The sequence below is a fragment of the Protopterus annectens genome, chromosome 3.part1 (assembly GCF_019279795.1).
Source record: "Protopterus annectens isolate FY-2018-M chromosome 3.part1, PAN1.0, whole genome shotgun sequence".
NCBI lineage: Eukaryota > Metazoa > Chordata > Ceratodontiformes > Protopteridae > Protopterus > Protopterus annectens.
The window spans coordinates 52,817,232-52,839,613 of record NC_056732.1 but is presented as its reverse complement, the minus strand read 5'-3'; the positions used below and the strand labels follow the sequence as shown (position 1 = coordinate 52,839,613).

Sequence of the window (22,382 nt, the reverse complement as noted above, 5' to 3'; positions counted from 1 at the left end):
ATGCACTGGTAGAGTTTTCATCTGAATCTAGAACAGACGCTGCTGTTAAAAAATGAAGAGTTAGCAGGGCACATAAAATACTGCCCTGTAAATTACAGGAATCAATCAGGAGCAGGTTAGAAAAGATTGGGAAGGGAGACTGGATAAGGACTTCACAAGGAAACACAGAGAGGACATAGGTATGGCTCCCAAATATGCAACAATGTCTAGAAGATTTAAGATTTTTTTTGCTTGGAAGTGCTTGCATAGGTATTTTTATTCTCCAAGCAGACTCCACAAATAATTTTTCCTCAGGTAGATGCTAAATGTTGGTGTGATAGGGAAGAAAGAGGTAACTGGGAATATATGTTCTCAGACCGCAATGTGTTGGCAAACTTCAAAAATTCCCTACAAAGTTATCTAACAAAAATACTGGGTGAGAAAATAGTTGTAACCAAGGTAATTATTTTTTGTGCTGGGACATATGATCTGAATTGCCTAGACATAAGGCCTTGTTAAGTTTAATTCTGATGGCTGACAAAAAAGCAATTACTAGAAAATGGAAATCAAAGTTTAAACCAAATGCACTTTAAGTACTGAATATTGCAACAGAGCTAAAAGAACTGGAAATGGGATCTTTAGAAATGGGTAGAAGCAAATTATACAGAAAAAATGGAAATTGTGGGAAAATGCATGCAGAATAATACTATGGAGAAGGAGTGAGGTTTACGGGAAAGCAGGAACTGAGCAAATTTATGTAATGCTGGAATGATAACTGTATAAAGTATATATGTGATGTATAATGTTTGTAACTAGGACCATGTTAATAAGTTTGTTCTTTTATATGAATGTATGTATACCTATGTCTTAAAAAATAATTTGATAAAAATGGTTAAAAAAATGAAATGGCTGTGGTAAAAATGTCCACAATGGAACACTTCAGAAACAGATACTGCAAAAAAATCTCATTCTGGACAGAACAAATATAGGGGAAAGAAAGAAGCATATGCAGCAGATTGTAGGGAGCAACTACCCCCGGATTATATAGGGGAAAGAAAGAAGCATATGCAGCAGATTGTAGGGAGCAACTACGCCCGGATTATATAGGGGAATGAAAGAAGCACCTGCAGCAGATTGTAGGGAGCAACTACCCCCAGATTATATAGGGGACTGAAAGAAGCAGATGCAGCAGACTGTAGGGAGCAACTACCCCCGGATTATATAGGGGAATGAAAGAAGCATCTGCAGCAGATTGTAGGGAGCAGCTACCCCCGGATTATATAGGGGAATGAAAGAAGCATCTGCAGCAGATTGTAGGGAGCAACTACCCCCGGATTATATAGGGGAATGAAAGAAGCATCTGCAGCAGATTGTAGGGAGCAACTACCCCCGGATTACATAGGGGAAAGAAAGAAGCACCTGCAGCAGATTGTAGGGAGCAACTACCCCCGGATTAAATAGGGGACTGAAAGAAGCAGATGCAGCAGATTGTAGGGAGCAACTACCCCCGGATTATATACGGGAATGAAAGAAGCATCTGCAGCAGATTGTAGGGAGCAACTACCCCCGGATTATATAAGGGAAAGAAAGAAGCATATGCAGCAGATTGTAGGGAGCAATTATCCCCGGATTATATAGGGGAAAGAAAGAAGCATCTGCAGCAGATTGTAGGGAGCAACTACCCCCGGATTATATAGGGGAAAGAAAGAAGCACCTGCAGCAGATTGTAGGGAGCAACTACCCCCGGATTATATAAGGAAAAGAAAGAAGCACCTGCAGCAGATTGTAGGGAGCAACTACCCCCTGGATTTCTGAAAGTACATCTTCACAGAAAAGGCTATATGCTCACATAATAGACTACTAGAACAGATGGTGGACAGAGAAATCACTACAGCATTTGGAAGGGCATGAAGCAGTGGAAAATGGGTATGGGGGAATTTAAGGATGAAGGACAAGAAGAACATTCAGGCACTTGAAAAGACAAACAAGCTTACCTTCTCTCTCTGCTTTCAAGCAAATGTTATAAAGAAATGTTTCTTTTGAGCTGAGACAGAGGGTCTGAACTATTTAGACGTAGTAAGACCTTACATTTAATCCTTTTACCTGCCAAAATCAGTTACTAGAAAATAGAAACCTAAACCGACTGCATTATTAAAAGTAACTTTTTGAAGAAAAATCCCAATTTGCCAGTTTCTGTGAAATTACTACTCTTGCTGGAGCTGTGGAAAACTATTCTTCCTGGTCTGTTTAGGAAGACCTCTACATTCTTCACTACAGTGAAATTTGATAACAAGTGATGTTCACAAGTAGGAAGAAGGGTTTGGGGTTTCTGCAAAGGATCCCTGAAGTGGCTTTGTAGTGGAACTGTGGACAAGTCTTGAATCTGGAGCTACAACGGAAGAGCACCAGCCATTTAAGCAGATGCCAAGGACTGTGTAAATAAATGCACACTTGGAAAACCTTATCAAGTGTATCCACCTACATATAATTCCATAAACATCCAACAAGCCAGGAAGGGTTTCAAAGGTGGCAGTATGGAACTAAAAACAATGGGGTATGAAAAATGACTGAGTAGCCAAAATCATTCAGGAAAAAGTAAAACAGACTTAAAAAAACAGGCTTGAAGCATAAACTACAATCTGTATTTTTTAAAGTAAAATTAAAGATTGGATGTTGTCTTCAAGTTAGCCACTGTCTATTTTTAATTTCATGTACAAAAAAATGGTCACATGGGATCTTACATCTGCATCATATGCGCTTACCACAATGGAGTAAAAGAAAAATGTCAAACAACTAGTAATGCTTGCTTCCAAGAGCATGGGCCAGGACATCATCGTTTCACTCTCTTGGTAGCTAACGGGCCAAAGTCAAACTCTTGCAATAAAAATAAGTTGTCAGATTTGAAAGCGAAGGCTTATACAACTCTAATGGACATAGTAGAGTCAGATGCGAGACTTTTGGTTTCAGTTCTTCCACCCTTACTGCACACGTTTCAGCCATGTAACAAATGTCTTTGCAACAGTAGCAATCCATATTAGCCTATGAATGATGCTCCTTTGTGCCCCCAATGCAACGCTAATTCAGGACGGGTTTAAATGGCACCAATGACAAGTCAGACAACTGCAATTCAAACCTTACTACAGCTCGAGCTACTACGCACAGACTTGGGGTAATGAAGGCAGGACCACTTGCTATCTTGCACTGCAATTCAAAACTTACTACAGCTCGAGCTACTACGCACGGGCTTGGGGCCATGAGCGCAGGACCAGTCACTACCTTGCATTATTCTGAAAATACTGCATGAAAACTAAATGGCTTTCCTTTAGTATCAACCAGTGTTACTTTTCTTGTAGCATCTGCTGAAAGGAGAGAAACTGCACTGATGGTGAAAGTGCCCCTTAACCTAGGAAGGGATACCGGACACAGGGACATGGTGTTCATGGAAACTTATGCTGAGATTGTTTGAAACAAGTATTTCTCACTTAAAGGAGACAACTCATTAACTGGATCTACCTAAGCAGAGTCAAGGAAAGAAGTGAATCTTCAAACATTGCAGTATCTGAAGAATGCCACTCCAGTAACAAGGCCAGACATCTTACGAACATGAATAATGCAAGCAGCAACAGTGTATTGCACTGAAAGATGAAGATGACACTATTTAAAAATAAATGGAATACTAGTCCTTGTACTTTCAATAGTACTTATGGTTCTCAGTAATGGAGACAATGCAATAAGACCACACACTGCATAAATATATAACTGCACTTCTGACATTAGAAAATCACAGCATGCAATTTTAAAGCAGCCATAACTAAAGTTATTACCTTTAGGAAATCATACAAGTGTTTAAGGACACCTATTCTGACTTCATCCAAATCTTTCAAGAATCCATTGAAGATGGGAACAAGATCAGCTGCCGTCAGATGGTCTCCAAGGATAACAGCGAGCTCATGAATGGAAAAGGCCAGTGTTCGCCGAACTTTCCACTATGAAGACAAACAAGCAGGAAAATAAGCAGGGATACATTTTTGTAAATAAAATACACCTGCATAAAACAAACACCTGTATATACACCTGCATAAAACAACTGTATATACACCTGCATAAAACAAACACCTGTATATACACCTGCATAAAACAAACACCTGTATAAAACAATCATTCAGTTACAGTTGGCAAGCTTTAGTGCTCAATCACCTGCTTACTATGTCCAAAGGGTAGCCTGCAAACACATGCACATTACCTTAGCATTTGATCCATACATAGCCTTGTTAGTGGGTTAAGTCTTAGAATTGTCTAAGTCTAGGAGAATTCTGAAAATTTTCAGCTGTGACCAAGGGTTCATTCCTATCCTGCTGGGCATGCCATGAGTTCATCCACAAGGCAAGAAAGATGCATAGTGTTCCCCAGACTGCTCCTTGCACTCCGCAAATATGCACAAGAAACAAAAACTATATACCTTCTAGACCTACAGTAAAAGTCAGTCACATATGCCAGGTGAAAATGAAATGCAAACAAGTGACAGGAGGGAAGATAACCATCCACATGAGGGCTTCTCTCAGAAGTAATTATATTCGTTATATCAGAATATGAAGGGCCTTGCATAAGTAACTGTTAGGAAAGCAGTATAGATTTTAAAACCTCATAAAAAGGCCAAACAAGAAAGGCCTAAAGGTAAAGGCTCAAAAGGCAGAATCCTGAAGCAATGACTCCTTGCTAAAGGTGTGAAATGATGACCAAATGTCTCTGGCACAAATGTTTAAAATGGACACACTTGAAACTGGTATTACAAATAGACAGTCCCTATTTTTTGTGGAACAAACTGACATTTTACAATGACAGGTTAAGCCACTTGGTGGCAAAAAGTAACCAAATTAACAACATTTGAAGTTTGCCTAGCCAAAGCCAGCCTCTCTCTACCTAAACAAATCAGTCACTGTCTACTTTGCTTTATCAGACTCTTTTCAGGCAGAATGGAATGTGAACTGGTAGTGCAAGTGAAATAAAACAGCAGAAGTTCTGAGAAGAGCTTAAGTCTGGCAGTTCATCTCAGACGACGAAGGCCATGAGCAGCTAATACATTTCTACTGTAGTTCTGGATATGATTCCCTTAGTCACTGCCTACTGTGCAACTCCAAGCAAGTCACTTAACTGGACAGTGTACCACTGAGCAAAAAGGCACAACAGCTTAGTTAACTGATTTAATGCATTAACGTAAGGTCCCTAGTTATTTTGGCAGTAGATAAAAAGCGGAGAAACGCAGTCCAGAAATAAGGTGTACGGTAAAACAGTTATTTTAAAACCAGTAAAAAACCAATGGGGAAAAAAAGTTTATGTCCAGGATAACAGCAGGATGGATATTTTCCCAGTATAGTAACTTTACAAGGGGTCTATATTTTATTTATTTATTTGCAGTTTGTTTGCCAGGATGGTCCATTGTCCACTTGGAGCCCGTTTTCAACGGAGTCCTGGGGAGAAAAGCTCCAGTAAAATAAACAAATACAAGTTTATTACAAAGCAAGTTATAACAATAGATAGTACAGTAATACAGGTAATAAATGGCAGTGAAATGCAAAAGCAGGCATTCTTTAAAAAAGAACATAAAAGTGTTATACAATCATATTTATATACAAAATCTGTTGATTCCAACAGATGCTTAGAGTTAAGAAATCATAGGAGGAAGTTTGCAGGTGTACTGAATCCTAGGGAGTAGCTTAAGTTGGGGGACTTTATGAAGGATGGGAACAGGAACATTCCCATTGGGATGTTAGGTGGCAGTGGAGTAAGGTTTTGAAGGAAGAGAGGCTGCTAGTAGTATGGATTAGTGGAGGGAGAGATTTCCACAGGCGAGCTAGGGAGAAAGACAAAAGATGTTTGCCTGGTGGACGAGAAGGTTTGTGTAGTTAAATCAGATTTTGGGAGTTAGATCTTGGGGATCTATTGGGTAGAGATGCATTTTAAAGGTGGTGGCAAGGCAGGGGCAGAAGGAGGGGCTAAAGGTATGTTTGTGTGCTTGGGTAAGTTGAATATAGGTGAGGTAGTTGACTAGTTCTAGCCAATTAGGTTTGTGAAGGGCAGTGCAGTGGTGTGCAGATGATCTGTGGACTAATGCAAATTTTTAAATTTTATTGTAACAGGAGGAGAGTTTTGCTTTGAGGAAAGATTGTAAGTTAGCGAGGAGTGGGGCTCCAATATAGGAGAGATGGGATAAAGTATGTTGTAGAAAGTATTAGTTTGGTGGAGGGAGCGATATACCGGTTGTGGCGATAAAGCATGCCAAGTTTCTTATGGGTTTTATTAATGTTTGCTTGAAGGTGGATATCAAACTTGAGCTGGTCATCAATTAGGACTCCTAGCAGTTTTGCATTAGATACTATTTCTAGGGGTGTGTTATTATTGCTGGTGAAAGTGTTTTTGTCTAGGATGGTAGTTTTTGAAGGGGTAACTAGCACAGGTTTAGCTTTTGTGGCATTGAGTGCTAAGTGGTCATCTTGCATCCACTGTTTGGTTTAGGAGAAGGCATGTTGGGTTAGTTTAGTTAAAATGGGGATGGAGGTGGCAGAACAGATTATAGTGGAGTCATCGGCATACTGGATGAGATGAGTGTTAGGGATGGTCTGATAGAAGACGTTTATGAAAATGTTAAATAGTAGGGGTCCTAGAATGGAACCCTGGTGTACTCCTGTGGGAGTATTGAGGAATGGGGAGGTAGCTTTTTTCCATCTGACTGCTTGCTACCTACTTGATAGATAACTATTAAACCAGCTGATAGTGGAGGGGGATAGGTTTAGTTTAGAGAGTTTGGTGAGGAGAAGGCTGTGAGAGATGGTGTTGAAGGCTTTAGATAGGTCTAATAAGAGGGTGGACACAATATGGCCAGAGTCGCGAGCTTTAACAGTTTCTAGGAAGGAAAGGAGAGCGGTGGTGGTGCTATGGTCAGGCCTGAATCCATGTTGTGTGGGGGTTAGGATTTGATTATGTGTGAGGTAGGGTGCTGTGCTGGTGCTGTGGCCAGGCCTGAATCCATGTTGTGTGGGGGTTAGGAGTTGGTTATGTGTGAGGTAGGGTGCGGTGGTGGTGCTGTGGCCAGGCCTAAATCCATGTTGTGTGGGAGTTAGGAGCTGGTTATGTGTGAGGTAGGGTGTGGTGGTGGTGCTGTGGCAAGGCCTGAATCCATGCTGTGTGGGGGTTAGGAGTTGGTTATTTATGAGATAGGGTCTTGGTGCTACAGTCAGGCCTGAATCCATGTTGTGTGAGGGTTAGGAGTTGGTTGTGTGTGAGGTAGGGTGTGGTGGTCGTGCCGTGGCCAGACCTGAATCCATGTTGTGTGGGGGTTAGGAGTTGGTTGTGTGTGAGGTAGGATGTGGTGGTCGTGCCGTGGCCAGACCTGAATCCATGTTGTTTGGGGTTTAGGAGTTGGTTATGTGTGAGGTAGGGTGTGGTGGTTGTGCCGTGGCCAAGCCTGAATCCATGTTGTGTGGGGGTTAGGAGTTGGTTATGTGTGAGGTAGGGTGCGGTGGTGGTGCTGTGGCCAGGCCTGAATCCATGTTGTGTTGGAGTTAGGAGTTGGTTATGTGTGAGGTAGGGTGCAGTGGTGGTACTGTGGCCAGGGCTGAATCCATGTTGTGTGGGGGTTAGGAGTTGGTTATGTGTGAGGTAGGGTGCGGTGGTGGTGCTTTGCCCAGGCCTGAATCCATGTTGTGTGGGAGTTAGGAGTTGGTTATGTGTGAGGTGGGGTGCGGTGGTGGTGGTGGTGCTGTGGCCAGGCCTGAATCCATGTTGTGTGGGGGTAGGAATTGGTTGTGTGTGATGTAGGGTAACGTTTGCAGGTGGATGCATTTTCTAGCAGTTTGGAAATGGGGGATAGGATGGCAATTGGTCAAAACTTTGGGATGTTATTGTTGCTCCCACCCTTGTGGTGTGGAATAATACAGGCCTTTTTCCAGGGCTGACCAGTTTATTAGGATACAGATGGGAAGGGCTATGGCTTCAGCAGCTATCTTTAAATAAGAGGGGAATTTGGTCTGGGGCATTGGAACCCGGTTTCAGCTTTTGTAGGAGTTTAACAGTAGAGATGGGGATGGTGTGTATGGAGAAGGGAGGGGGTTGTGAGGTGGAGGTACCTGAGAAAGAAGAGGTACTAGAAGTGGAAGAGGCAGGTGACTATAGGGATGTGGAGGTCGGATGGTTAGTGAAGGAGGTTGTTATAGTTTGGCTATGGAATTAATGAAGAAAGAGTTGAACTGTGTAGCTAGGTCAATTTTGGGATCATTTGGGTCACGGCAGGGGTTTTCTTTTTTACCAGGGTTAAGGAGAGAGGAGATTTCATCCCAGAATTTTTTTGGGTTTGTATTGTGATTAATTTGTAGTGTAGATTTCCGGTCTGAAGTATTTTTTTTTTACTTTGTTACGCAATAGTTTGTATTCATTAAGGGTGGTGGTAGTTTTGTTTTTCAGGTAGCATTTCCAAGCTTTGTCTCGGAGTCTCATAATGCTTAAGGTGTCTTTAGTTAACCATGGGATGGATTTACTTTTAATTCATTTTGTTTTCAGGGGGGCCAGGGAGTCTAGCAAGTGTAGGAAAGTTGTATTGAAATAGGTAATAGTATTATCTAGGGATAAAGGTTTTTAGTGGGTTCCAGTTTAAGCAAGTTTGTAAATATACTGGGGTTAAAGTTTGTTATGGACCGGGTACAGATATAGGTATTGGTTAGTTGTAAGGGGTAGTACAGACAGTGGCCAAAGGTAGGAAAATGGTCACAGAGTGGGTCAAGGAAGAGTACCACTGTCAGAGATCTAGTGAGGATGAGATAATAGAATCCAGTCAAGGGTACTTCCAATAGACAAGTCCTTGGAAGGTCTAGTTGTGGCATTGATGAGCTGAGAGAAGTTGTAGAGGTTTACATTTAAAGGGTTTGTGGGAGATTGAATAGTGTCCCAGTTGATGTTTACATCACCCAGGATGATGGCCTCGTTAGTTACACTGGTAGCAAACCAAGACAGAATGTCTTCGAGTACTGTGACACTGTCTCCAGGAGGGATATAAAGGGTAACCATACAGCTGAATTTATATTTGTTTATCTGAAGTAGGGTTGGAATTAGTTCTGCATTATCAAATTGTGGAATAGGTTTGGTGAAGGGAGTAACAGAGAGAGAGGATGAGGAGAGCAACTTCCCCCACCATTTTTGTCCGTTTTATCTTTTGTAAGTATGCAGTAGTTGGGTGGTATTAGTTCAGAGTCTTATGTGAGGTTTCAACCAGGTTTCAGAGACGGATAGAATATCTGGTTGATTGTGGATAAGCCAGGCATGGAGGTTAGGGATATTATTGCATATGCTTTGAGCATTTCAAGCTGTAAAGTGGAGGGATTTACTGGTTGTTTGGGTGGATATCGCCAGAGAAGAAGGATAGTGATGAAATGACGAATATGTGAAAAAAGGTGTCTGGATAGTTTAGTTTCATGTTTGTAAGTTAGTTTTACTGGAGTAGTATTGATAAGGAAGGGTGAAGTTTTGCTGGAGATGGGTCTGAGTTTATAGGGGAATAGTGTAGTATTGTTGTAGAGGAACAGATGGGGAGAAATGAAGACTGGGGAGAGTGTGGGTTGTTTGCAGAATGAATTAGTTGTGTGAAAGGGGGAGAGTGACAAGTGTTGAGAGGTATAATAAAATAGTTTAGGTAGGACAAGCTGAGAAGAATTAATTGGTTTAGGGTTGAGGAAGATATGATATTAAATAGCCGAAGGGGCTGTTCATCGAACGCCATTTCTTCGACCACAATAATCGAAATACCAAAACCCTGAACGGCCACATAAGCGATTTTTTTCAGAGAGGAAAAAAAATCACTTGGTCATCATCAGGGATTTGCCCTTTCCTCCCCTGTAGTGCGATCTCCGAGTTGGTATATTTAGTTAGGGGTGGGTGAGGGGCTTTGCCCCCTACCTCGTAGAGAAAAAAATTTACTTGTGTGTCCGCTCCAGGTTTTGGTATTTCCATTATTATGTGCTGATGAACAGCCCCTTCAACGATGTAATATAGTCCCATTTACAAGCAAAATAATTACTCCACAGCTTCCCATTAAAATGGGAGAAAATTAAATCAGAAGTGAGAATTCATGATATTCATTAGCCTGATGTCTCAGATACACCCTTTTTCACATCCATGCCCTGTCTCAACAGAAGGTAAGAACTTTAGATAAGCTGTTAAGAGAAACCAATCTCAATGGTTAATGAGCCAGATCTAGTCATCTTACTAGAAAACTATGAAAGGAAATTACTGTCAAAAACCATTTTCTTTCACAGGCATCTTTCTTTATTTTACTGGCAGGAAGTCATACAATCAGACATGCAATAAAACACACAGCATGAGCCAGTTGTGAGGTAGCTTGCATTATAGCATCAGAAAGTTGAAACACGTTACTGTCACCAATACATTATCTGCTTTAACCAAAAACCAGAACAGCACAATCAAATTATGATAAAAACAGTCCAGGTGTTCCAAGCAGACAAGCTTGGAACACCTGGACTGTTTTTATCGTAAATCTACTGCTTTCTTGGCAATCGCATGACTGGTGATCATCAGAAGTGGGTACCTGTTTGGAGGGCAATCTAATGTTTTAAAACCTTTATTAAATTATCACTTAAAACACAGGCACAAATATATTAACAGGAATTGCACATTACATATGTTGTTTTGTTGTGTCATTCAAATACTGTATAAATTGCTAAATTCCTACCTTGTCTTAAACCTGACTTTTCCTCCTGAACATTACTCTGCATGCACTGTTCCCACAAATTTCATTTTTATGCAGTTAGCCCCTTCTCCTGTCTAAAGATCCCACCTCCATTTCTTTTACTTCTTATACAATATTCAGTACTTCAAATACAGTTGGTTTACATGTCTACTTTCTAGTAACTGATTTTTTGGCAGCTAAAATGATTAAATGCAAGGTCTTACTATGTTTAAGTAGTTCAGACCCTCTGTCCCAGCTCCATCTGCTCATCCAATATTTCTGAAAGACCAATCACTATTGGCAAAATCTCTGTTCTCCATTAAAGTGCTGGCTAATTTCTTAGAATTCTTTCTGCAACTTTATGAATATAATATTTGCCTGTTACTCTCCTTAATGGTATGCATCCAAAATCCCACTCTGTCCTTATTTCTGGAACTCCTCAACTTCATTTTACTTTCACAGCTAACAACTAGGATGGCTGCCCTTGTGGACCATTTTATTAGCCTAGCCAGTTTCCCTGTTTGTGCTCAAAATACCCTATCCAATTTGGTTACGGACTGGCCTTACCCATCCCATGGTTGACAATTATATAGGACTCCTAATGACAATAAGAGGGATCATACCATAGATACATTTGGAGGGACCCATGAACACAATAAAGCATTTAGAAGTTGCGTCTATCCATTAGTACTACAGGGGGCAGTCCTGGAGTAAAATTTCTGTTTCCCATCCATAGATTTAATCTGTGCTAGACTATGGAAAGGGAGGAGCTTTGTTTTATGTGGATGGGAAGTCTGATCCAGAGCAGCAGTATCCTCTGAGCGATATACCTGTCTCACTACACTGCTCGATGTTGACGAAGTTTAGATTCCTAGACAGAGTATTTCTGATACCATCTCACTTGTGAATGTACAGTAAATCCATCAGTACTAGGTCAGAGAATGCCTTGTATGCAAGACACAGGTCACCTCTTAACAGTCTGTAGGACACAAAGTATAGTGATAGGGCTTTATGTTGGTCCATGTAGGGCATGTTGTTTAGGCCTTGCATTCTGGAAAGATACATGCCAAAGGGGACATTATATTCAGTGACTAGCCTAAAAAGGGAATGGTAAAAGGTGACAATGGCATCCCTAGCATTTAGACACAATTCCTTTGTTTATAAGCTGTGCAATATAGAAGGCCTTTCCTACAACAATGGACACATGGGCCAAAAGATAGGTCACTATCCACATAAGTTCCCAAATCTTGAACAGCTGGGTCAGTTCTTAGGGGTGTTGTCAAAGTGGTAGTTCTCTGGGGTAGATGACTTCCCAAAAGACACAATGATGTACTTTTCGGCATTTAGTTTCAGTCCATGATTTTGGCACCAGTTATTTGTTTGGGACAAACCTTCCTGGAGGATGGCCAAGTCGCATAGGGATTCAATGACTGCTCATGGCTTGCAGTCCATCTGCAACAGTCACCCAGACCCCTTTGCTATTAGCTTTTACGTTAGGAAAAGTAGATAAATAGGAGAGGTCCTAGCACAGAACCCTGGGGGACTATTGGTGACTGGTCTCTTTATGGAGGTAACTTCCATTTGGATTATCTACATCCTATCTGTGAGACAGCTGGCAGACCAGCAGGTGTTAACAGGGTGCTCACCCCCCTCCCCTCCATTTAAATTACAACCTTTTGCTTGTGTTACGTGAAAACTCCACCAAAGCAAGTCTTTCACTTAAGATTTCCCTATTCCTTTCTCTTTGCATATACTCTGATATGTATCTCACTGGTAGAGAAGATGATCTAGAGGTTGCAGTCCAAAAGTCTTCTAAAGCCTCATTCCACTATTACTTTCTCTTTCTAGTTATTTGCTCTCAATACTTGGTTTCTTTGCTAGTTTTCTCCAGTATATTCCAGCCCACTCTAGCCCACTTTCTGTACCCCCACTTGCAGTTATCCCTATTGGCAAAATCTCCTTTCTCCATTGTTGCATTGACTTAGTTCTTAGAATACTTTCTGCTACTTCATAAATATAAAATTCTGTATGGCTGATACTCTCCTCAAAGACCTGCATTCAAAATTCTCTCTCTCTGTTTTTTGAACCCCTTCCTCCACTACATCATCATTCCTTTCCATTTTGAATTATGTATATGGGCCTTAACTGTGTAGCTCAAATAATTCAAATAAGGTAATCCTAAACCACCTTGTACCACGGAAAGGATCAACGTATCCAGCTTAACTCTTCCCCTCTTCCCACCAGATAGATTCCTCCAGCTCTTAATTAGTTCACAACTTCTCCTCTGGTTGAAAAAATATACTTGACACATACATACAACTAAAGGGGCTAAAAACATTTACACTGCTTGTATCTTACTATCCATATCAATAAAAAGGGGGCTTCCTGTTTTTCAGTTTTTATACTGTCTTTTACTTAGTATCTTCTCATGTATTCTTAGCTGCCATAACAGCAGCCATTTTAGTCCAAACTCCTAAATATGTCATATCTTATTGTGTCCCCATAACTATGAGTATTGCTGAACCAATTTGTGAGAGAGTACACAGTTTATACTTACAACTTTTGTTTTACCTTCATTAATTTTATATCCTAAAAAGACTTGAAACTGTTTCAAAATGTTCCATAACAATAAAATGTCCTTTTCTGAGTATTACATATTTTATTATGAACCTGCCCCTCCAGCATGTTCTATTGATTGTGGTATTGAGGTTGAGGTCTCTGGAGCGTGTGGTGCGGAGGGTTTGAGATTTCTTTAGATGTAGCATTTCTAACAGAGCTGGGTCAGACATGGTTTTGTAAGTCAAGCAGAAATCACAGCTTTGTAAATGATATGAGACCGAGAACAGCTGGAGTTTTTTTGAGTCTGTCCATGTAGGACATGTGTTTAAGGCCTAGGATCCACTTCGTGAGGTACTTTTGTGGTCTCTATAGTTGCTGCGCAGGTGACATGTGAGGCACATGCCAAATGGGGCATTATACTCTATGACTGGTCTAACGAAGGAAGAGTAGAGAGAAATGATGACCTCTTTTTTTTCCTGGATGCAACAGCCTTGGTAATGAGATGTGCCACATAAAAGGACTTTCTGACCACAGTGGCAATGTGGGGGTCGAAGAAGAGGTTGCTGTCAACCTGTGTCCCCAGATCTCTTATAATGCCTTCAGTGGGCTCCCATCGATGTGTTAATTAGTGGGTACTGAGTTTTTCCCAAAGGGGATGATGGTGCACTTTTTGGCATTACGCTTAAGGCCATGGTTTTGACACCAGTCACCGGTCTCAGTGAGGCCTTTCTGTAGGATGTCTGCATCACTTGGGCAGTTAATAATGGCTCCAAGCTTGCAGTTGTCTGCGAATTTGGTCAGCCAGAGTCTCTCCATGTTTGCCTGGACTTCTGAGAAGTAGATGCCAAACAGGAGAGGACCCAGGACTGATCCCCGTGGGACTCCACTCGTGACTAGTCGGCAGTCTGACTTGGTGTCTGCTACTTTCACACTCTGTGCTGTATCTGTGAGCCAATTTGCAACCCTCCTAATGATATAGGGATTGATGCCTAGTTTGGTGGGTTTATCAATAATTCCTGAGTGAGGAATGGTATCAAAGGCCTTGGCCAGATTGAGGTAGGTTGTATGAACTGCCTTACCAGCATCCACCGCTCTGGTGATGGACTCAAAGAAGCCAACCAGGTTGAGAAGTCATGAACTACCTTTCACAAAACCAAACTGTGTGGGATCTAGAGTTTGGCGATTCCCTATATCCTTGTTAATTAGGTCCATGATGATGAGCTCCATAGTCTTACATATCAGACTCGTCAAGCTAATGAGGTGATAATTCCCAGGGTCTGTAGTCACTCCCCGTTTAGGGAGAGGGATGACTGTAGCAGTGCGCCACTCGGTAGGGACAAAGCCTGAGATGAGGCTGTGAGTAAACAGAGCACACAGATGTGGTGCCAGTTCACTTTGTAAATCTTGTAGAACACACAGCCAGAGATATTGTCGGGTCACATGGAAGCTGTACTCTTGGCCTTAGACAATGGAGCTTTAACCTGTGCTACAGTAATGCAGGGTGCCTGGCATTCTTCCGGTACTGAGACTGGTCCTTTGGGGGTGGAGGGGTAAAGTTGGCACTGAATCTGTTGGCCAGTATGTTGGCAATATCTGTTGGCTCAGTACAAGAGGTACCATTGTGCAGTAACTCAGAGCAAATCTGGGCATTGCCATGGAGATTCTTGATATAACTGAAGAAGGCTTTGTGGTTGTTTTTAGTGTCTGCTGCAATTCTGCCTTCATAGCTGGCTTTGGAGGTTTTGATGAGGGATCTCAACTTTTTGTTGAGGCTAATAAGGGAATTTTTGCAGTCTTGGGACTTCACCTTTTCCTGCAACAGTTTTTTTTCCTTCTGTTCTAGAGTTTATTAATGGCACGGGACCACCAGACTGGCTTCCTTTTTTTGGAGGAGAGCATCTTGATTCTGTTAGGTATGGCTTGTTCCATGCATTTATGTACATGTTCGTACAGTACATTGGTGTATGATTCAGCAGTCATGCATCTATTTTCCACTGGCATGGGTGCCGTGAAGTTAGCCACCTCTGTTTTTAGGAGTCCAAAGTCAGTTTTGGAGAAGCTTTTCATGGTGGACACCTTTGTGTGTGTGTGTGGGGGGGTGAGATGTGGATTTCCATGGTGATCAGTTTGTGGTAGGATCTAACCAGGGAGGCATTGAGTACTGGTGTAGAGCAATAGTTGTCCATGTTAGTAATAACCAGGTCAAGGATGTTGCTTCCTCGGGGGTAAGAATGAGCTGGTCCAGGGCATTGGAATTGATGAATTCCAGGAAGGGTTGAGCCAGTATATTGGTGCGTAACTAGTTTTTCCCAGCTGATGGAGGATTAGTTGAAGTCTCCTAGTATGAGAGTGTTGAGCTGGACCTTGACAGATTCCAGGGTGTTTAGGTACATGGAGTGAGAGTCTAAGGACATGGTTGGGAACAGGCTACGACCTGAATCGCCATTTTACCTAATGTTAGTTCTACCTGGAGTATCTCAAGATGCGTTATGCTGGGCTACCAGTCTGGAGGTGTACATATCCTTTATGAATATGGAGACACCACCACCTTTGGAGCTTCAGTCCATGTTTCAGGGCCAAAAGGTGTGGAATGAGTTATAGCCTGGTAGAGCAGGAGTGCTTTCTTTCTGCTGCTTTAAATCAGGTCTCCGTTACAGCACAAATGTCGATATTTTCCATTTTGAGGAGTGCTTCGAGCGAGTGCATCTTGAGATTTAGACTTCAAGCGTTGAGCAGCATGATCCTCAGATTGCATTTATTTATAGCTGTTACGGTGGTAATTTGGTCTGGAACACCACCTAAAAAAGGCACTATAAGGGTGTCAAGAGCCTTAGCCAGTACCCAGAAACCCAGGGGTGACAGATGCAGGCCATCTCTGGCAAAGCATCGAGGTCTGTCAATCATATCATATCCCAAGCAGAGATACTGGATCCCCCTAGAATGACACCAGAAACCTAGCCAATTGTTGAAGTCAATCATTTTTTTTGTTTGCACAGTGGTATCATTCTGGTTAACTGTAGGATACTGCTCAGGGCTAGTGTCATACCTGCCTGGGGCACATAATCAGAGAGTTCCACCATGTCTCTTTTCATGTAGTCTAGGGAGGTGCATCTCAGGTCATTCACACCCACATGGACAATGAGTCTCATACATGTACTTGTGGAGTGACCCGAGTGCGTGTGTTATGTATCGGACTCTGGCACCTGATAGCCGACTGTTACCTTCTCCTTATTCAACCTAGTGAGTGGGACATCTGTGTGCCACACTACTGAGTCACCTATGATTAGTGTACTGGGCAAGCTGCTTAGCCTTAGGGGCTTAGGTTGAGGGCTACACTGTGGAGGTGAGCTGTGTGTCCAGTGGTTTGTCTTGTGATGTGATGGTCCAGTGCGTTTCTGTCTTGGAGGTCTCAGCTGTTTGGGTAAATTTCTATTGAGTGCATCCGCAAAGGTGGGTGTGTGGTTTGTGTTTTTATGTGAGAGCTGTGATGGTGGGTGTTCTGGAGGGCTGTGTGTTCCATGTGGTGTGGTGCAGGTGCTGACCTCCTCTTGACCAGCTAGTCCGGTCTTGGCTGGAGAGTGCATAGCTTTCAATTTGGTGATATGAGTGCATCTCTCAGACGTCTGACTGCTGGAAGGTAAGAGAAGAGGGTTATCTGTGTACATGAGGCAATTGGTACACTGCCTCAGAAAGTACAGTTTTGTACCTACCATAAATGTAGATGTTCAAGTGTACACCCTGCTGCAGTCATCACACTTGGGTTATCCTGTCGTCAGGCGGTCCCCGCAGTCGTCCGGAATTCCAAAGTCTTGGTCCGGCGTCGGTTGCTGTCGCTTCTTCCCTGACGTCAGTGCGCCAGGGGTATATATAATGCATCCAACGCCATTTTCTTCAGTTTTTCTTGCCCCAGATGTCAGGTGCCCCCAAAAAGGTGGTCAGTAATTAGTACCAAGTTAAGTAATATTTGCACAAACACAAAATCCCTCCAGCTATAAGCAAATACATCAGGAAGGTATTGTAGAGATTTAGTCAGTTAAATCAGAGGGGATGGAGGGAGGGTAACCTGGACTGCAGCAGGGTGTACACTCGAACATCTACATTTATGGTAGGTACAAAACTGTACTATGTTCATCGTGTTAACCTGCTGCAGTAATCACACTTGGGTAGAATCCCAAAGCTAAGGATGGGTGGAGGAGTTATAGAGGGTTAGAGGAGGCTAGAAATCCCTGCAGAACTGCAGTGGCGAAGCCAGCTCTAGTCTTAGAGTAAAGTGGTAAGTGATAGTGTTTGGTAAAGGTGTGTACTGAACTCCAAGTTGCAGCTTCCAAAATCTCCTTGGTTGGAACCCCCCTGAGGAAGGCTGTCGATGTAGCTGTTGCCCTGGTAGAGTGGGGCCTAATGGTAGCAGAAACTGGTTTTCCATGATGGGTATAGCAAAAACGAATGCAATGTCCTACCCATTTGGAAATGGTTTGTTTTGATATAGCCTTCCCTTGTGAAGCTGTAGCATAGGATACAAAGAGCTGGTCAGATTTTCTGAAAACCTTATTTTTATCCAAGTAGTAACGAAGTTGCCTGTGAATGTCCAAGGAATGCAGGAGTCTTTCTCCTTTGTTCTGTGGATTTGGGAAGAAGGTGGGTAAGTGGATGATTTGATTTAAAGCCACACTGGAAACCACCTTAGGCATGAAGGAAGGATTAGTTTGTAGAGAAACTCTGTCTTGATGGAAAATGAGGAAAGGTTCCACTGCCATTAGTGCCTGCAGCTCTGAGAATCTTCTAGCTGAAGTTATTGCTAGCAGCAGGGCAGTCTTCCATGATAGAAACTGTAGAACTGCAGAGAAAGCTGGTTCAAAGGGAGGTAGCGTAAGTTTTTCCAGAACAAAATTGAGGTCCCATGTTGGTGTAGGTGCTCTCCTGGGGGGCCTAATGTTTTTTGCCCCTCTGAGGAACTGTCTTAGAAGTGGATGCGAAAATAAGGGTGGATCCGTGTTGTAGTGGGCTGAAATAGCTGATGCATGGATTTTAATGGAAGAAAAAGAAAGTCCTTTGTGCAACATCTCAGTTAAATACTGTAGAATCTGAGGCATGTGAGGCTGAAGTGTGTTTTGGTCTTTAGCTTGGTTCCAGGCACAAAACCTTTTCCATTTGTCCGAATAGGCCTTCCTGGTGCTGGGCCTCCTAGCTTCCAGAATAACATCCATAACTGCTTGGGAAAGAGGAGCTGGCTGGATGCTTAGGTGATCTGCCATGCAGCCAGATTTAAAGTTTTGAGCTGGCTGTGAAGAATCTGATTGTTTTGCTGTGTGAGCAAATGGGCAATTTGTGGTAAAATCCAAGGTGGGCCCTGGGCCATATTCCTCAACAGTGGGTACCAGTGCTGGCGTGGCCAGTCTGGGGCTATGAGTATCAGTCGTGGTCTCTTTCTGACTTTCAAAAGCACCTTTGTGAGGAGAGGCAATGGAGGGAAGGCATATACTGTCAGGTTTTTCCAACTGAATGAGAGTGCGTCCACTTTCCAAGCTTGATGGTGCAGCGTCCTTGTACGAAATTTTGTTAGTTGATAGTTTTGAGGACTGGCAAACAGGTCTATGTCTGGAAGGCCCCATTTTTGAGTTATCATTGCAAATACTTGTGGATCCAGTTTCCACTCGTGGGGATCCATGATGTTTCTGCTGAGGTCGTCTGCCAATGTGTTCTTTTTTCCTGGCAGGAACTGAGCCTGTAACTGAACTTGGTAAGCCAGAGCTGTGTTCCACAAGGTCATTGCTTGCCTGCATAGAGGGTAGGAGTGTGTACCCCCTGTTTATGTACCACATTACTGTGGTGTTGTCCGTCCTTATTGTAAGTTGTCCTGGATGTAATAGATTCTTGAAGGCTGTCAGAGCATTCTGTACAGCTAGCATCTCTTTTTGACTGATGTGCAGATTCCTTTGATCTGCAGTCCATACGCCTTGAACGCACAGTCCTGCCATGTGTGCCCCCCAGGCGTAGTCCAATGCATCTGTTGTCATAGTTTGCCCAGCTGGGGGCAAGGTGAAAGGCTGACCCTTGTTGAGGTGACATGGCTGTGACCACCATAGAAACTCCTGTTGTAGGCAGGGAATGAGAGATATCATTGTGTCCAAGCTGTGGCTGCATTGAGACCATACGCTTTTTAGGTTCCACTGTAATTTCCTCATATGTAGCTTTGCAAATGGTATTAGTAGTATGCAAGTTGCCATGAAGTCCAAGGCCTGCAGAATTTTTCTTGCAGGTAGTTGGGTCTTTGTTGCCATTGTTTTGAAATATTGAGTCAGTTGTAGTTGTTTGTCTGGCTTCAGATAAGCCTTCTGGGCCGTTGTATTCAAGCTGGCACCCAGGAAATCATATTTTGTGAGGGTACTAGTTTTGATTTCTTTTCGTTTACTGTGTACCCCAGGCAACTTAGAAGATGTTTTACAAAAGCCAGATGTTGTAAGAAGATGTTCTTGCTTTCTGCTTGGATGAGGCAGTCGTCCAGGTATGGGTATATTTGAATTCCTCTTTGTCTGCAGTATGCAATTACTGGTGCCAGGCATTTTATGAAGACCCTGGGCGCAATAGATAAGCCAAAGGGCAGTGCAGAGAATTGGTAATGGGTTGAACCTGCAATGAAACGGAGGTATCTTCTGCAACTTTGTCTGATAGGGACATGCAGGTATGCCTCCTTGAGGTCCAACGTTACTAGCCATGCTTTCTTGCCCAACATGGGAAGAAGCTGCTGTAGTGTTAGCATCTTGAATTTGGGTACTTGTAAGAAGGTGTTTAGAATTGAAAGGTCCAGAATTGGTCTCCAGGCATTGTCCTTTCTGGGAACTAGAAAGAGTCTTGAGTAAAATCCTTGGCCTTGCTCTCGAGTAGGTACCAGTTGAATGGCTTTCATGTCCATGAGAGCTGTAATTTGTTTTTGTGCCTCTGCCCATTAATTTTGTGGCAGGTTTGGCATTCCTCTTTTCATTGGCAAGGTGTGAAAATGGAATCTGTATCCTCTTGAAATTATGTCTAGGACCCATTTGTCCTTTGTGACAATGTGCCAGTTGTCTGAAAAAAGTGTGAGTTTTCCTCCCAAGGGGGCTGCCAAGAGAGTGTTGCTTGGCCAGATGAGGTGCAAGTCATTGAGTTTGCCTTCTGGTAGTTTGGGACCTGTCTTCTCATCCCTTCTGTGTTGCAGTGCCCCATTGTCGAGGTTTGTACTGAGCTTGTGGTTGTCCTCTGCCTCTTGGATGTCTGTATTTACCCCTCTGTGGTCTGTCAGCTGGAAAGGACCAATTTTTTGTTGGCAAATTTCTGCTGAAGCGAGGGGGCTGTACCTGTAGGAAATCTTTGACTGTCTGCATAGATTTTGCCTTATCCTCCATTTTCTTTAAGACAACTTCTGCTTTAACTCCAAAAAGAACATCCTGCTGTAAGGGAGCATCTAGAAGCTTTGCTTTAACATGATCAGGCAGAGTTTGTTCCTTTAACCAAGCATGCCTACATATAACAGACCCAGTGACAGCTGCTCTGCAGGAAGCCTCCAAAGAATCAAACCCACACTGTAAAGTATGTTTGCCCACCTGTTCAGCTGCATGCAACAGATCCTGCATTTCTTTCAATTCAGACTGTTGAGAGAGTGTGCTCATTTTTTGTCTTAACTGAGACATTAGAAATTGCTGATATTTTAGCATGTGAAATTGGCAATTTAGTGCCCTCATAGCTAGAGTGGCTGAAGTGTAAACCTTTTTCCCCCACCTATCTAGTGCTCTGGAGTCCCTTTCAGAGGGTACAGGATTTTTTGCCATAGAAGCCTTAGCCCCTTTAGGGCCCTGGGAGATAGTCTCTGGATCAGCAACAGGGCTTTTATAAAGAAATTTGTGGGAATCAGGCACTCTATAGTATCCGTCAGGTTTGGCTGGAGCAGGAGGCACAGAATCTGGGTTCAAACTGGATTCTAAGTAAACATCATCCACAATGTCTAAAACGGGGGGATGGCAATTGGTCTGTGCTGGGGGAGTAAAAGTAACTCTCTGAGCCTTTTCTTTGAGTCAGAGTAGTCCTGACCTTCCCAGTGAAAATGTTCCCTCATAATGTGTAAAGTTTCCCCAAAGGAGTAGTCTTCAGGAGGAGAAGCTGAGGGAATAGAATCCTCAGCATCAGAATCTTCATAAGGGGAGAAGGAGTAATCTTGTTCCTCAGAAGAGCCTGAGGAAATAGACATTTGTTCAGAGGAGGCATAATCTTCCTCTTGTCTAGGCCTTTTGTCGGGTGGGGGTTGGGAACCCCTGATTAAAGAGATCAAGTCTTCAGCCATTTTGAGCATCTGTTTCTTAGGCATGGGGCCTTGAACTGGAGACTGAAGTGCAGTCTTTTTAGGTTTAATAAGAGTCTTGGTCTTAGGATACGTTTTAAAGGTGAGCGTCGTCGGTCTGAAGACGCCTTCAGAAACGGAAGGTGTTTCTGTAGCACCGACATCTTTTTAGCAGTGTCGTCGGTAGGGGCTAGACAAAATGGCTGCGTCGGCCTAGTACTCTCCGCCAAAAGCTCCGAAGCGGTCTCGGGTTCCATATCTGCGGTAGTCAGGGGCTGCATCAGAGCCTCACTGAAGACCGGTGAACCGGAGACCGGACCAGCCAAGGCCTCGGAGTCTGGCTTGGGTCTAGGCTGCCTGTCCTTATCCTTGCGTTTTTTGTGCACGCCGGTAGTCAGTTGCTCCGACGGCATAGTGTAGTTAAATTTTTTACCGAAGTAGTGTCGTGCGAAATCAAAGCGTCTTTTTATAGTACGCTTATTAAACCTAGCACAAAAATGACAACCAGTGACGTCGTGGTCTGGGCCTAGGCAAGGTATGCAGTAAGAATGAAAATCCTTATGCGGTATTTGCTTCCCACAAGAAATACAATTGTTAACTTTTTCTGACATCGGTCTGAGGCAAGAAAAGTTTCCCCAATGGGGTACTTAGCTTTATTGAAGACTTCGGATCTGAAATTCGACTTTGAAAATGTCAGGAGTCAGCCGACCGGCACTTGCAAATTGCTTCTGCTTCGGGCACCGCGCGGCAAGGAAGACTGGAGAAAACGGCGTCGGATGCATTATATATACCCCTGGCGCACTG

The 22,382-nt window shown here is 42.9% G+C and overlaps 1 protein-coding gene across 5 annotated transcripts in view; it reads right to left on the bottom strand.

Moving 5' to 3' along the window:
• PPP4R1 (protein phosphatase 4 regulatory subunit 1) overlaps window positions 1–22,382 on the bottom strand; it is a 1,686,542-nt gene that overhangs the window by 315,124 nt on the left and 1,349,036 nt on the right. For all 5 annotated transcript variants that reach the window (XM_044066551.1, XM_044066553.1, XM_044066554.1 and 2 more), the window contains one exon: window positions 3,804–3,965. In XM_044066551.1, the coding sequence (XP_043922486.1) occupies window positions 3,804–3,965 (162 nt within the window). The remainder of the gene's footprint in view (window positions 1–3,803; window positions 3,966–22,382) is intronic.